The sequence below is a fragment of the Elephas maximus genome, chromosome 4 (genome assembly GCF_024166365.1).
Source record: "Elephas maximus indicus isolate mEleMax1 chromosome 4, mEleMax1 primary haplotype, whole genome shotgun sequence".
NCBI classification, from domain to species: Eukaryota; Metazoa; Chordata; class Mammalia; order Proboscidea; family Elephantidae; genus Elephas; species Elephas maximus.
In genome coordinates this window covers 53,676,927-53,694,037 of record NC_064822.1, presented here as the reverse complement: position 1 = coordinate 53,694,037, position 17,111 = coordinate 53,676,927, and the positions used below count along the sequence as shown (strand labels likewise).

General features: G+C 40.9%; 1 protein-coding gene across 1 annotated transcript; it reads left to right on the top strand.

Annotated features, from left to right (window-relative positions):
* Nucleotides 1-12,031: 12,031 nt before the first annotated feature.
* On the top strand, nucleotides 12,032-12,526 carry UCN3 (urocortin 3). Its single transcript, XM_049881544.1, has one exon. It carries the CDS (start codon nucleotides 12,032-12,034, stop codon nucleotides 12,524-12,526), a length of 495 nt encoding a protein of 164 aa, XP_049737501.1.
* Nucleotides 12,527-17,111: the final 4,585 nt, after the last annotated feature.

Genomic DNA, 17,111 nt, shown 5'->3' with positions numbered 1-17,111 from the left:
ACAACAGAAATATTTAGACAACAATTAGATATTTAGAAAAACCTCATAGGACATTTAAGAAATCACAAAGTATATTTGAACTCAATGACAATGAAAATATAACATATCAAAATTTGTGGGATGCAGCTAAAGCAGTGCTTAGAGTAAAAATGTAGCTTCGAATGCTTATGTTATAAAACAATAGAGGAAAAAGTGAAAACGAAGATTTGATTAATCTGGCAGAAGACAGAAAGGGGAAAAAAGAGAGGAAAAGTGAAAAAAAGGGCAAATAGCATAAGGTAAAATGGCAGAAAATAGTCCATATACATCAATTTCACTACTATTAAAAATGTGCTGAAGTCCTTGGTTAAAATACAGAGATTGTTAGATTCTTTTTTTTAATCTAAATATATGCCATTTCAAAAGAATTTTGACACAGAAAAGACTGGGAAAATACACCAAGCAAATGTTAACCAGTAGAACACTGGGATAGCTATTTTGATATCAGGCAAAGCAAACTTTAAGACAAAAATTGTTATTTAGGATAAAGAGGTTTACAGCTTTCCAAATATATAAAGGAAAAACTGACAGATTTATAAGAAGAAATTGACAAATCCACAAACACCATGGGAGATTAACATACCTTTCAAGAAATTTTTTTTCAAGAAGCTGAGGAGTCAAGCAGACCAAAAATTTGTAGGGGAAAACTGAAAAATAAGGATGGCAATAATATTCTTCATTCATATAAAACTTTATCAAGTTTTTAAAAATACTATCTTGACATCATCAATGTTAGAAAACTAGGGAAGGTACCCTAATCTACATTTTATAAAACAGGAAACCAAGGCTCAGAGAATTTAAGTGACTGTTCAAGTCAAATAGCAAAGCTAGCAACAGAGCCAGAAATGAAAACTGACTCTCCTGCCTCAAAGGTAAATTTTTTTCCTATAAACTAAGCTTTCTTACAATTTCTTAATTTCTTTTATTTTACTGCCTAGCTCAGATGTTGAGAAATTTACAGAATTATTATATGGAAGTGCTTTGAGCGCTTTGAAGAAATAAGCTATATAAATAATATAAACCATTTCTAGTCATACATGAAGCTGATAAGCTTTCTCTTCCCACTCTTGCCCTCCATATACTCTCTACAGACTACCTACTTCCCTAAATAGACTTCTAATGCCGAATTAATAAAAGACACCAGTTCCTCACCCAGGTCACAGAAAAGTACAAGCCTAGCAGAATGCCACATCTACATTTCAGTAATGGGCAGGAAGGGAAATCATTGTTTACTGGAAATGACACTCGAAGGATTTTTGCTCACTAATTATCCTTGCTTGCTGAAAGTGAAGAGGACTTGAAGCACTTACTAATGAAGATCAAAGACCACAGCCTTCGGTATGGATTACACCTCAACATAAAGAAAGCAAAAATCCTCACAACTGGACCAATGAGCAACATCATCATAAACGGAGAAAAGATTCAAGTTGTCAAGGATTTCATTTTACCTGGATCCACAATCAACAGCCATGGAAGCAGGAGTCAAGAAATCAAAAGATGCATTGCATTGGGGAAATCTGCTGCAAAGGACCTCTTCAAAGTGTTGAAGAGCAAAGATGTCACCCTGAGGACTAAGGTGCCTCTAACTCAAGCCATGGTATTTTCGATCGCATCATATGCATATGAAAGCTGGACAATGAATAAGGAAGACCGAAGAAGAATTGATGCCTTTGAATTGTGGTGTTGGCAAAGAATGTTGAATATACCGTGGACTGCCAAAAGAACGAACAAATCTATCTTGGAAGAAGTGTGGCCAGAATACTCCTTACAGGCAAGGATGGCGAGACTGCGTCTTACACACTTTGGACATGTTGTCAGGAGGGATCAGTCCCTGGAGAAGGACATCACACTTGGCAGAGTACAGGGTCAGCGGAAAAGAGGAAGACCTTCAACGAGGTGGATTGACACGGTGACTACAACAATGAGCTCAAGCATAACAACGATTGTGAGGATAGCGCCGGACCAGGCAGTGTTTCGTTCTGTTGTGCGTAGGGTCACTATGAGTCGGAACCGACTGGACAGCACCTAACAACAACAATTATCCTTTTACTGTCCAAGACTCTCTTCAATCTTCCATGAAGAAGTTCTCAAGTTGTAAAGAAAATTACTACCTTTTGAGGGCTTAATCTCTAAGGAAAAGTACATTTAGGACAGCACACTTAGCCACTGACAAGGTTTATGAGGCATTCTGTGTGCGGTTCTGCCCACTCACGTGTCGATGTCCGGAGAGCTGTTGGAAAGGCCAAAGTCAGCTCAAGATGGGCTAGTGAGAACTGCAGCCTTCCTCTGCCAGCAGACAGGGTGGTGGGCTCAGAGGGCAGCCACTGACACATGGATACTTTAGTTCCAGTAGAGTGCTGCATCAGAGAAGGAGGTTTTCTAGGAGGTTCAGAGACAGGGTAGGTCCAGAAGAAAAGAACAACCCACTGCTTGTTGTCTCCTTTTCTACACAAACTAATGAATTTGGATTAAAATACAGATTTTCTTGTTGCCACTAATCTCAAGAGAATCCCAGTCCAGACAGGAGTAAGGCCCAATTTCACATCTCCATAAAGAATGCTGAAACTGTCCTGGGGTCTTGAAGACATTCTCAACCACAGCTTTCTATTTCGCCCACAAAATGCTCATGGACATAAAGGGTGTTGATAATTTCAGAAGTCTACTTATTCCCCATCTAGTGGAATTTCAAGAGAAAGACATACCTGTCTAGGATAGATAATTGTGGTCTTGCCTAAGGGCCTGAGGAGAATAAGCTGATGTCACATGGCCTTACATAATCAGTTAAGCTTTTGGTAAAAAATCCATGTGAAAAGAGCACGTGAATTCTGATCCTGATTCTATCACCAAGCACTTGCGTGATCCCCAGCAGGCCACTTGTTTCACAGCCTCAGTTTTCTCATCTGTAAAATAAGACAGTCCACCTAGCTGAAACTCCCCTACATCTCTCCATTACATATAGAATAAAATCCAAACCCTTTAGCCTAGCATTCAGAGTACTTCTTAGTCTGAGCCCAGCCTCCTAACCTACCACTGCCCTCCTGTCTCCCAGATCCAACCTCCCACCATTTCCTCTCTTCCTTGGCTCTCGCCCTGCCAGATTGTTCTCTCTGTCTGAAATCCCTTCTACTCTCTTTTCCTGGCTTATATGCTGCCTGTCATGACTCTAGAACAAGGGTGCTCCCTTCTGTACTATGGCATTTGCCACACTGAGATTTGGCTCTGTTTTTGCATATCTTTCTAAACTGTAAGAGCTCTGTAAGGATAGAGGCCTTTACTTATCTTTGAATTCCCGAGGGTCCTGGCAATACCTAGGGCACAGTAGGTGCTCAATAAATATTGGTTGAATGGATGGATAAGTAAGTAAAAGTTCAAGTGGTTTCACAGTAACTGTTCGAAGCACAGGTGCGTATGTTGTACCTGCGCTTTTGCACGTCCTTTGATAAGAATAAACGTTGCGAGCTCTGTGAATAGCCAGAGATAACACAGCCCGATCAGACCCCTCAAAACAACAAATGAACTTCAAATCATCTTCTCTACCTTCCAAATGGGTCCTGGCTCCAGATTTCCAAAATGAGAACTAAAGCAAGGGGTATGTAAGCAAGACTGCAATTAGTAATAACAAGGATCAGTAATAAAACTCTTCAGAGAAACTGCTTCCCAGTTTACCAGTGTTTAATCAATGAAGCAAGTTGCTAGGGCAGGAGGGGGGAGTGGGAGGTGACAGGAGGGCTGGGTGGGAAGGCAGAGTGGGAGGGGTCAAGGATACAGAGTACCTGACATCTCATGACTTGGACTGCTGGTTCTGGTTGTACTTTAAATGAAATCACATCCTGGTGAAGACACCACGTCTGGAATTACGACCTACCCTGTGATCTGTCACTTTTATATATATATATATACACACACAGGGGAGTGGAGCAGTTTCCATAGAGAGAAAATATCACAGCCCACTTACGAACAATACAAGAAAAGAAGGAGCCTGCGACCCCAGTGGAGACAGAAGTTCAGAGTGATATTCCTGGGGCAGACCTCCCGGTCCTGAAGCTGCTGCCTGGCTCCCTGAGTATTTCCACTCTGGAGTGAAGTCCACTTACAGGTAAGATTTTGGTTGGGGACTGATTTGTAAAGGATACATTTGTTTGTCCTAAATTATGCAAGAGGTGCTGAGAAGTGGACAGGTATGAAAGAGGAGAATTGCAAGCATCCCTGGGTGCAAATCCAAGGGAATGCAATTCTGAGCACCACACTCTGTGGTTTAAATAAAGAGACATCAGACCCCAAAGAGACTATGGGGAAGATTTCTAAGGGGGCAAAATGAACCTTCCCTTATTGGTATAGGGAGACTTACTTTGCAAAAAGTTAATCGATCCAGAAGCAGAATGTGTCCATACGAATCTATTTTTCTAAACAGAGTTCATTTGTGAACATGAAAAGCAGTCCTTGGTGATAGTTTACAAACTGGGGGAGGGAGGGTGGCAGGAAAAACAGAAACTATGGGATATTATTCCACATCACCTGCAGGGGAGGGAGGATGCTTGTGTTTATTGTTTCCTATTTTTATACGTACCAGTCTTTTAACTGTGTCATCTCCTTTCATTTTCCCGACACACCTGGGAGGCACACCTTCTTTTTTATTGATGAGGCAACTGAAATAGAGGTTAAGTGACTCATGGAAGGCAAGGAAGAGGCCAGGGGAGTTTTTGAGCTCAGGTCCTTGGCCTCCAAAGCCCAGAGTCCTTTCCACTGGGAACACTAGGGGTGCAGGGTATAGATATCTGCAATGACTGGGTGCTACCTGTAAAGGATGTATGATGGATGTGTTATGTCTAAGCTTAAAGCCTGAGTTTTCTGATAAATCCTGTTTTGCAATCTTTTCCTCTAAAGTTGGTATCCAGCAAAAACCAGAAATCAAAACACCACTCCTGAGAATGGATTGAATGAGAAAATGCATATAAATACTGCAAATGACCAGTGTTATCCAAAACAAGTCAGTTTTCTCCTGACTGCTCCTCACTCTTTGAAGGAAGGGTCTTTCATGTGTAAACCCTCACTATTCACTTTTAGGGTGAATTGCTTAGAGGTCTATGCATGTATGAGTTACACTTCAACACTCGCATGAATCTAAAAAAGAAAGGAAGAGCGTATTACTATAATGCCTTTTTGAAATGCTTATAGGTTCCCTAGATTCTGCAGTCACTGTTTTATATATATATATTTTAATTCTCCATTTTTAGCTCAACTTATTGCCACTGTTGGCAGACAAGCTGGGCAAAATGGAGCACAGCTCTACCCTCCTTGCCCCTTGAAAATGGGGCTGGCATTTAGCAAAGCTGTGGAATTGGTGGCATTTGCCTTCTGCCCTCACTGTCCGATGTTTTTTTTGCCTCTAGTGCTTTCTCCCTGGTAGGTCATCCTCTGAACTTTAGGCTGGCCCAGGTCCCTCATGTTAAGGCTTGAGTCTGTCACAGCTCTGAGAAGTAACTGTATATCTTTAGAATCCTCTAGAAAAGTGCTGCAATAATAACCCCAATGAATGGTTGAGTTGCAGGTATCTGAAGGGAAAAATAAAGGTGTAGCACTTCCCTAGACTTCTTAAACCTAACTAAGGGAGTGATCACTTATTTTCATGGCAGTTAGAAGGAAAATTTAAAACCTCTGTGTGGTTTTACTAGGGATTAACGCAAAAGAGTCTGAACATGTAAGAGGAGAAACTTGCTTGGGAATTAAACTGTAAGTAAGGGGCAAAGGACATGTTTTCTTTGTGGAGGATTTCTTTTCTTTACCTTGCAAACTCTATCCCTAAACAAACCCTAAAAAGAAAAGTTCCAGAAAGGGATCCGAACCTACCTCCCTCCCCTCCCCCGACATTCACTTTGATGGTGAAAATAGCTAGGATCACAAAGAAACTTCATATTTTAGTCTAGAACTAAGAGCAACACCAGGTTTCTATATCCTGTACCATTTATAGTCCCGGGTATTTCTCTTCACTTTATAGTTTTGCACCAGTGCTGAAATTAAGGAGCACTATCCAAAACTCCACAACCCTGCCCTGTGCTAGAGCTGAGAGACGTTTACAGAGAGGGAAAGATCTGCTACCCTCAGATCCACTGCCAACACACATGATACTCACTCCCAGACACTTCCTACAAATCATTTAGACCCCACCGGCAACCACTCCATGAATACAGTTTCCTCTTTGTTGCACAGCTTGGAATTTTAAAAATAAGAAGGTAACACATTTTTAAAAAGCACCATATTTACAAATAGGCCAAAAAAAAAAAATGCTAAAAAGTAAATAGTTTCAAGGGATCTCCCCTGTCCACCCACAGGGGATTACTTTTGTAACTGAGATCAGACAGGTAGCATTTCCAGAGGGCGTATCCAGAGACTTTCCCCATTGCAAGGGGAAGCCTTCTGAAATTTATCCTAGGAAAACTGTAGGAAAGTATTTAGGCAAAGCTGGTTGATGTTCAGAAACCCCCAAGTGACTCAAATACATATGATGCATGATTTTTTTTTTAAAAATATATGCGCTATAAAGGAGTTTTTCCTTTGTAATATATAATGAAACATGTATACAGAGAGAGTATATATCCATGGAGAGAATTTAAAAGAGGTTGTTTTGCCCTGGAAAATAAATTGGTATAATTAGGTGCCAAGAAAAGTATGTCTGAATATTAATCTGAATTTCTTTGGGTCCTTACTTCATTCAACAAATATTTATTGTGCTCTGGAGTATAAGACATAACTGACCACTTCGACCCTTCCTAATCATCCCAAGTGGCTCAGCTAAGAGTCAAAATGACCCAGAGGGAAATTTTCTGAGTAGTAAAAGTTTTGGCAAGTTGTAGCAGACATGGAAGTGCCAAAGAAAGCCAACACTCAAAGTGACTGAGTCTTTAAGGGATTGAATACACAAGCAGATAAACTCAGGAGTTAATTCACTCCAAGAGGGCAGACAGTGTGGGCAGAGATACAGCCCCAAGACTGACTTGGAGACAAAATGTATTCCGAGTTATTTTGTTACTTATTTACAATTATTGTGTAAAATTCCAAGTGGTTGAAGGTGAATGCCGAAACTGTCCTGGGAAGGAGTTGGAGAAGAGAGAGGGAGAAAGCATTTTCTGCCTGGTTTCTGGAGGCTGTGCTACAAGTTTTAGGGAAGAGGCAAAACCAATGGAGGGAGAGAGAACAATATGGAAACCCACCATAAGGGAAGACTGAGGATAGCCCGAGGATGAGGTCTTAAAATTCCTTATTCTAACTTACACATACTCAGAGTCTTCTTCATTTGGTGGAAATACAGAAATCATTTAATTCTCCTGGTCCCTTTTGTAGAGGTGCTTCTTACTTTCCAAAGTAGAAGAAGAAAGGAATCAGAACAAAGAGATTCTCTAACTCAGTCCCCTAATCTCATAGATGAAAATGCTGAGAAGCAGGACATTCAAGGGACATGACTCAAGTCACCTAACTTGTTAACGGAGGGATAGGGCAAAGGATCTGGTGTGTGAAAGAAACAGTCTATGAAAGGAATCAGAGGCCAAAGGAATAGAGTGGCAAAGAGAAGAAAGTTTCTCCACAACTTTCCCACAATGTTAGCCCTTTCACTTGTAAATTGTTTTCTGGTTGTTTAAATCTCCTCAGGGTTAACAAACCATTCAAAACTACTCCCAGGTTTTAAGATGCCTTAGAAGTATAAGGTAGCCAGAAAAACCACGATTCATACTGTATTTATGCAGAAACAACTAGCTGGATGATCAGTAAATGATAAAGGCTGGTTATTGAACATAGTTTTTAGAGAAAGAAGATGTCCATTTTTCCAGAGACAGTCAATACACCTCCTAAAATATTCTCCAGGAACTTTGGCATACAATTCTAAATAAGTGCAGAGACAGAATGGAATACTTAGACCAGATGTTCTTAAAGGGTGGTCTCTCACCATCAGCATTAGCATCACCTGGGAACATGTAAGAAGTGCAAATTCTCAGACCCTACAGCAGGTGTATTGATTCAGAAACTCTTGGAATGGGGCCCAGTAATCTCTACTTAAACAATCCCTCCACATGACTGAGTACCACTTACTTAAACTAAGGGAAAGGTGAAGAGTCTGCCTTGGTTGGGGTGGAAAGCTTGGTATACAGCCAAGAAATACAAACTAAAATATAGTACAACACGGATATTGATTGGCGGGATCAAATAACCTGGCTTATATATATTAAATGCACCTCTGAAAAGGCTGTGTGTAAATCAAATATTATCGTAAAAGAACTTGCAGATTATTTATGTAGAGACAGATATGAACCAGCTTTTATTAAGTGCCTGGTCATACCAAGAGCTTTCATACACCGTCATTTTTTTTATTTAATCTTTCACAATGACTTTTATGACGTAGTTATTGTTATTCCCATTTATCAGCTGAGGAAATTAAAATTCAGAGAAGTTAAATAATCTGTCCAAGGCCATCAGAGAAATAAAAACAAAGATGGAATTTGAACATATGTCTATCTAACTACGATGTCCTGTGTTGTGTTCACTGTACAATGCTACATGCCCAAATATAGCCAGAAATTTGGGTTACTTAAAGCAAGGATGGAAACCCTGGTGGCATAGTGGTTAAGTGCTACGGCTGCTAACCAAGAGGTTGGCAGTTCAAATCCACCAGGCGCTCCTTGGAAACTCAATGGGGCAGTTCTACTCTGTCCTGTAGGGTCTCTATGAGTCGGAATTGACTCGACCGCAGTAGAGTGGGTAAAGCAAGGAGCGTGTAATTTTTCATAACTGTTAGATAAAAATGAGCTCCAAAATTTTACAATGCAAACCAAGTAAAGAAACAATTAAAACAACCTAATTTCTTAGGGGAGATTTTTCTCAAGAAAAGAAAGCAGTAGTGCAATGTGGAATGCCTAGGAAAGCAACAGGTTTCTTCAGAACGTTTGCCAAGTAAATGTGTGTCTGTGTGTGTGCGTGTGTCTATCTGCCTGTCTCCAGGGCAAGTGAAAGAGCATGATACAGAAGGAAAGAGACAGAGAGAGAGAGAAGAAAGAGTGTGGACTAAGATTCAGTTTTGCTTTATCTTGTTTTTAATGGTCGGTTCTAATCATTCATTCATAGCATAAAGAAGTTTCAAAGGGAGCTTGAGTCCATTCCCCCTCATTTTGCAGGAAATGAACTACCCAAGGACACATTGACAATAAGCTGCACAGCTGACTACCAGCCCTCTTCCTGTCACTGTTCTACACCATCACTACAGAAAACAAAATGATGCAATGCCAGCTAAACCCATTGCTGTCCAGTTGATTCCTCCTTATAGTGACCCTACAGGACAGAGTAGAACTGCCCCATAGGGTCTCCAAGGAGCGGCTGGTGGATTGGAACTACCAGCTAGCACTAGCTTAATGTTCAGAAGAATTCTTGTATTGACTTATGTTTGTTGCTTATTCAAAAACTATCATCATAAAAGAATTTTAGCAAGCTTCATAGTTAACCACCTCCTTCTGTGGAAGCCAAGTGTGTCTCAGGTAACAAAAGACCCTCCAAGTGTAGATAAAAAACAAAAACCAAACTCATTGCTGTCGAGTCGATTCCGACTCATACCAACCCTGGAGGACAGAGTAGAACTGCCCCACAGGGTTTCCAAGGAGGGACTGGTGGATTCAAACTGCTGACCTTTTGGTTAGCAGCTGAGCTCTTAACAATTGTGCCACCAGGGCCCCTAAGTTTAAATAAAGTACCCAAAATGTCTCAGCTGAGCCTTTCACTATTTTCATCTCATAGGATAGCTGAGAGTATATTGCATCCTAAAGATGCAACTTGAGAAAAAGTATATAACAGGATATCAACATGCCCAGGCCTGCAGAACAGCCAGCTGTGCATACTCTAGGAGGAATTTAGATAAAACCCCATTCTACATTTTCGAACTCTAATTTTTCTCACACATGACTAAGGATGCCAATGAGAACTGACCTTCATGTGCTGGTTTCAGAGCTGCAGACAGTATGTGCCCACTGAATAGGCAAAGGGAATGAAAGGGGCCAATCCAAGGATTCAGGAGGTAAGCTCTGCCACTTCACAGTATTCCTAATAGACGGTGACCATAGACCACATGGATTCTGATTACCTTCTCAAACAACCATGTGCTGTTACTGCAAAGGAGACTGGACAGAACAGCGTGGAGGGGTAACCACGAGCCCTTCTCCATTCCTAGAAAAAGCCATCTAAAATCCTTGTCTAATGTTATTGATCAGTGGGCCAACAATTATAAGTATGTGAAAGGTTTGGTTCAAACATCAGAGCTTTAAAGCCCAAACAAGTACAAGTTACAGGCTTAGCTTTCTTTTCTTTTTTGTTCTTTGTTTAAATAAAAGAATGGATTCAAATGGTCACTATAGACTATGATCCTTTCATACCTCACAGTATCTCCTTTTTGTCCTAGAGACAATTGTGCAAACCACCTGCATTTGGAAATACCAACAAACAGGCACAGAAAAAACGTATTAAGCCACTCTTGAACAGTATACCAGTAAAGCATATAGCAATGATCTGGATTGATTCTGAGACAATCACTAGTATTCAGCCTGACTTATAACCAAAAAAAAAAAAACCCATTGTTGTCAAGTCAATTCTGACTTACAGCAACCCTATAAGACAGACTAGAACTGCCCCCATAGGGTTTCCAAGACTGTAAATCTTTACAGAAGCAGACTGCCACATCTTTCTCCCATGGCAGGCGGCTGATGGGTTCAAACTGCTGAACCTTCAGTTAGCAGCACTTAACCAGTGCACCACCAGGGCTCCTTACTTATAACCAAGGACACACATATATTACAGACAATTGACTGTTTTAGGATTGAGGTCCTATGATTAGGGAATACAGGCTTTCTTGTGGGATACTTAAAAGCATCACATAGGGACCAATCTGACTTGGGCTTCATAAATTCTATAGTCAAACCAGGGTTTTGAACCAGTTCGTTCTGGTTCAAACACCTGCTGAGAATTTGCATTTCCACCCCCAGATATACTGAATCAGAATCTACAGTTTAACAAACCCCCAGGTGATTCTTATGCATAATAAATTTTGAGAACTACTGTTCTACTAATGGTTCTCAGGACTGGTCCCTAACTAGCAGCATTAGCAATACCTGGGAACTTGTTAGAAATGCAAATTCTCAGTGGGGATTTGAACCAGAACAAACCGGTTCAAAGCCCTCAGTCAAACCAACCAAGTTAACAAACCTGATTGTTCTTAAAGAAAGAAACTATGATAGCCTGGCAGTGAACTAGTCTTGAAGATCTGCCTCAGAAGCACGGCTAGACCATAAACCATGAGGCCTTTAAGCAATAAGTGTACATCGAATTAACCTTGCCAATAAAGAGAGAACTAAAAATTTGCCTGGCCACTAAAATAAACCATATTAGGCTGCTAGCTTCTTACTTAGGAGGTTTGTTATTTTCTTAGGGCCAGTGGCTATCTACAAGGCTGAATTAAATAAAACTCATATATACTACAATGGTTCTCAAAGTTAGTGATCAGTAGAATCACCTGAAGGATTTATTAAACCACAGATTGCTGGGCACCAGAGTTTTTGATTTACTGGTTCTGGAGCAAGACCCAGTAAGTATTTGCATTTCTAACAAGTTTCAAGTTGACACTGATACTGCTGGTCTGGAGATCACATTTTCAGAATCACTATAGTGGAAGGTGAACAACATCGTACTGGATTTTAGGAGTCCCTGGGTGGTACAAATGGTTAAAATGCTTGGTTGCTAACCAAAAGTTTGGAGGTACCTTGGAAGAAAGGCCTGGTGATCTGCTTCTGAAAAATCAGCCATTGAAAACCCTATGGAGTACAGTTCTACTCTGACAGACATGGGGTCATCATGAGTTGGAGTCGACTTGACAGCAAGTGGTTTACCGGATTTTAATCCATGTTCTTCTGACCCTTAAACCTCTTCCACACCTCTCCCCCATCCCTGTTTTCTACTACAGGGAGAGATGCTGATGCCAGCCCACTTCCTGCTGCTACTGCTGCTGCTCCTAGGAACCCCAAGGGCAGGCCTCTCTCATAAGTTCTACAAAACCAAGTCCATCTTTAGCTGCATCAACACAGCCCTGTCTGAGGCCAAGAAGGGCCAGTCAGAGGATGAACCCCTGCTAAATAAGAGAAGTTTCTACTACCTGCCCAGCCAAGATCTGTCTTCAGCAGCAGAGGAAGAGGAAGAGGAGGACAAGGAGAAAAGGACCTTCCCTGGCTCTGGGGGTGGGGGTGGAGCTGGAAGTACCCGGTACAAATACCTGTCCCAAGGACAGCTCGGGGGGAAGCTGTACCAGGACAAGGCCAAGAGTGACCGGCGCGCCAAGTTCACTCTGTCCCTTGACGTCCCCACTAACATCATGAACATCCTCTTTGACATCGCCAAGGCCAAGAACTTGCGAGCCAAGGCAGCAGCCAATGCCCACCTGATGGCGCAGATTGGGCGGAAGAAGTAGAAGTAGAGACAAGGCAAGAGGGCAGCTCATCTAGAACGTCAAGTGTAGAGGGTAAGGGGACACCAAGGGTTTGCCCACCCAGCTGGTTTGTGTTTTGAGGGATCAGACCAATTTTACAGGCTGCTTCAACTGCTGAACCCCTCTGACCATGTCTTACCTCCAACTGAGTTTCCCTTCTCTGTACGTATATATAGACAGAAATGCAATATCGTTCAACATTTAAAGATACGGGGCAGTTGCTGTCTCTCCCTGTGTCCACAGGACAAGAAGCAAAGTTCCTGCATTCCATCTCTCCAAGCTCCTCCCTGTTGACCTTTTGCCTGAAATGAGAGCAGTCAGAGTTCCCCTCCTTTCCACACATGAGCCTGTCCCAACACAGGAAGATGAAGAGACACCGCTCACCACCTTGCCACCAAAGCCTTTCCCTACCTTCTTACCCCCATTAAAACCAATGTCTTCTTGAACTCATGGCTTGTCTCAGTTCCTCTTCCTTTCATTAGCTTCATTCAAATCTCTGAGTTTGGAAAGTGGAAGGCTGATGAGGGAGGTTACTGATGAATCAAGCCCTGATCTCTCCCAGGAGTGGAATGGTTCTTAGAGGGCTTGGAAGGTGGGAAGAAGAAATTGAGGGAGGCCAAGCTGGCAGTTCTGTGTCAGCTGTTGTCATTAGACCTAGAGCCACTTCCATGACCTGGTTCCACCTAAGGGACATAACTTGGGATCTGTTTCAGAATGGGTATCTGGGCTAAATGGAGAGGAAGCTTTAAATTACTCCCTTGTGACATCCCAACAACCTCTATGGCTCTGTAGGGCACAGGGCCACTAACTCTTTAGCAAGTTCTCACTGAAACCACAGTAACTGCCCAGTGCTATGCTATGTACCATGGGAGATACAAGATGTACGAGGCAGGGCCTCTCTTCTACACAAGGCAACGCTCTAAGTGAACAGACACAACCAAAATTTGAAACAGAAGCAAATACTGCCAGGGAATATATTAGTGATGAACTGCGAAGTGATAACAACTGGTGTAAAAAAATTTTTTTTATATATAATATATATATAGAATTCAGAGATGAGATCTTTTAATATAAGCAAAATTTCACTAAAAATGGGCATCAGTAGTAACTCTGACGGCGCCCTGGTGGCAAAGTCTGAGAAACAGTTTCCCAGAAGAGGGACCCTGGTCCCAGTCACTCATGCACGGTGATAAATGAATAAAGAAACATGTAAGTAAAATGAATATCTCCGTGGTAAAACAAACACATCAGCAACTACCACCATCACCACCACAAGAAGCAGTCAAAAGATAAATGAACACAAATCTGGAAAAAGGTTTGCCACTCATATCAAAGCAAATGGCTTTGATATAAGTGATACGATACAATTGGCAAAAGTCCCTAAGCTTGACAATACACTCTGTTGGTGTATCAAAATGACAAATTAATTTTACCTTTAACCCAGCAATTCTGCTTCTGGCTGGCACTATGAGAAAAAGTTAAAATTGAGATTCAGTTGAAAAATTGTTAAGTTAAAATTGAAATTAAAAAATACTCATCTCCTAAAAAGACCAGCACTCAAAAAAGTGAAACAATATGCTACTGGTGTTTCTATCCTGGAATACCACATGGTAGAGTAGAAAGAATCCTGGCCTTAGACTCTGCTACGTGCTCTATGAATATTATTGCATTTCATTCTCACAAGCATATTTCAAGGGAGGAGTCCCTGGGTGATGCAAAGAGTTAAAACACTCAGCTGCTCACAGAAAGATTGGTGGTTTAATTCTACCCAAAGGTACCTTGGAAGAAAAGCCCACTGATCTAATTCCCCAAAAATCAGCCATTGAAAACCCTGTGAAGCACAGTTCTACCCTACACACATGGGGTCACATGAGTCAGAGCTGACTTGATGGCAACTGGTAGGTAGGCATTATAATCGTTGGGTGACACAGTAGACTCTTGGTACACAAGTATTTGACCTTGTGGTTGGGATTAATCATGGGTCCTCAATGTATAATAATTTGTCATTTTCCTGAAACACAAGTTTCAATTACTCTGCAAGGCAGATGTGCACGAACAAGTTACTTATCTGATTAGTGAGCCTAGTCAATTACCCAGTGTCTGTGTCTCCAAGCCAACTGTGTCACTGTCTCCTAACTATCACATATGTCTAATATTATGAAAGGTCTGAAGAGGGTTGCTTAGGTTTTTTCAGTTATGCATTACTGCATTTTTACTACGGAGGAAAAAACTAATGAATGTAACAATGCATAAAGGTCTTCAGCATATTCTCTATTTGTGTAAGGTCTATTTGATTCTGTTTTAGGAGTTTACCAGAGAACCAAACCTGATCCTATGCCCTAAAAATGTAATATATGGACATGTTAGAAACTGTCCAGGAGAGAATACCAAAAGAGGAAAGACTAACAGAACTGAGTTCAATTAACCTTTCATTGTGTAGTAAATATACTTTCTAAAAATTAAAAAATAAAAGAGATAAATTTATCTTATAAAGATTAGTAGACTTCCTAATGAACTGAAAGGTCAGTGGTTTGAACCCACCAGCTGCTCTGCAGGGGAAAAGACCTGTCTGTTTGCTCCGGTAAAGATTACAGTGTAGGAAACATTTTGGGACAGTTCTACTCTGTTATATGGTGTTATTCTGAGTTGGAATCAACTTGATGGCACGTAACAACAACAACAATGACTATGTTCACAGTGAGGACCTTCCTCTAAAGCAGATTTAAATTAAAAAACAAAATGCATTAACTACATCAGTAAAGAGGGGTGAACGATGCCAAAGGAGATGGTGATCTTTCCTTGTCAAGAGTCATTAAGATTCTGGGGCCACCAAAAACATTAAAGCATCAATTCACCATAGTCAGGAAAGAAATTTGTACCATGGAAAAGAGGGGGGAAAATGTAATAAAATAATGAATATAAAGATATACAAAATTCCTAAGAAAAACAATATAAAATTTTTGAAGTATTTGGGGGGAGATAAAATTACTTAGTTTGGGTGAAAATTCTCAACACAGTATCTGTCAGATTATTTGTTTTTGTTTAAGTACCTTCTTTAAACATTTAGTTTAAGCTCTGTTTTAAAAATAAAATAAGGATCAATAGCCAAATGAACCTCCTCCAAGGACACAAGAAAAACAACTGGATGACATGATTTCTAGACGTTCCATCTAACAAAAGACTCTGAAAACAAATACCAATAGAAGCAAAGGTGCCTGCTTCATGACAGCAGAATAATCTTGGAAGCTGTAATCAAATAATCAGGGAGAGCCAGGAGCGATACGTAGAATTCAATCAGGTATGTTATGCAATTCCTAGAAATGTGTGGTACACAGTTTAAGAGTAGTGTTAAACTAAAAAGACATTTCCATATACTGAGAGCCAAAGAAATACGAAGTCTAACCAAATGGTATAGCTAGCTACCTTGGTAAGAATTAGAGATGTAATCTGACATGAAGGTACCCTGGTGGTACAACATTTTAGCGCTCCACAGCTAACTGAAAGTTTGGCAGTTCAAACCTACCCAGTGGCTCCAAGAAAGAGAAGACCTGCTGATTTGCTCCTGTAAAGACTACAGCCTAGAAAACCCTTTGGGCCAGTACTACTTTGTCACATGGGTTTACTACTGAGTCAAAAATCAACCTGATGGAACCTAATAACAACAACAACAATCTGACTTGAAAAATAGATAAAAATACGACTCACATCTAAGAGTGGGCTATGGGACTCCCTTGTTCTTTAATTAATGACGTTTCTGTTACAGGGTATTGCTAGGGTTCAGCATGTTCCATTAGGGTTGCAGGTGAAGAATCAATCACAACGTGGTCAATATTACTAAGAAACATCAGCAAGCTTCTTGTTGATAACCCCAAACCTATGGGATGACATATTGCTCTCTCAAAGGGTAGCATATTTAACCCCAGAAGATAATTCTCCCTCCTTCCTTCCTAAACTGTCATCACATAGTTTGAATATAATGTCATCAGATTGAAATACACACACCGCCAATTGTTTCTGTCCTTTACAAACACTCGGGTCAGTCCGATTCATCTCTTGATAATTTTACCTTTAGGGTAATCAGTCTAACACTGCTCCTGTCTTAATTTTTGGTGTTTTCAGTAGATGATTGATAGAGATGCTCTTGCCAACCTTCTGCGTTTTCAGTTCCTTAAACTCTTCTACTCCCTTGGCCTCGTCCTTTATCCTACCTGAGTCTATAGCTCCATATATTCCTATGCCAGACTTTGTTACTCCCCATTACCTGTTGCCGTCAAGTCAATTCTGACTCATAGTGACCCTATAGGACAGAGTAGAACTGCCCCATGGGGTTTCCAAGGCTGTAATCTTTACCGAAGCAGTCTGCCACATCTTTCTCCAATGGAGAAGCCGGTGGGTTTGAACCACCAACTTTTTAGTTAGCAGCCCGTCACTTAACCACTGTACCACCAGGGCTCCTTAGACTTTCTTACTACAAATCATAAACTTCCTGACCCCCAACTTCTATCTTTCCAATTCATTCTTTCTAGGCTCCAACTCCAACAATCTTTTGGCACCACTAAGACTCGGC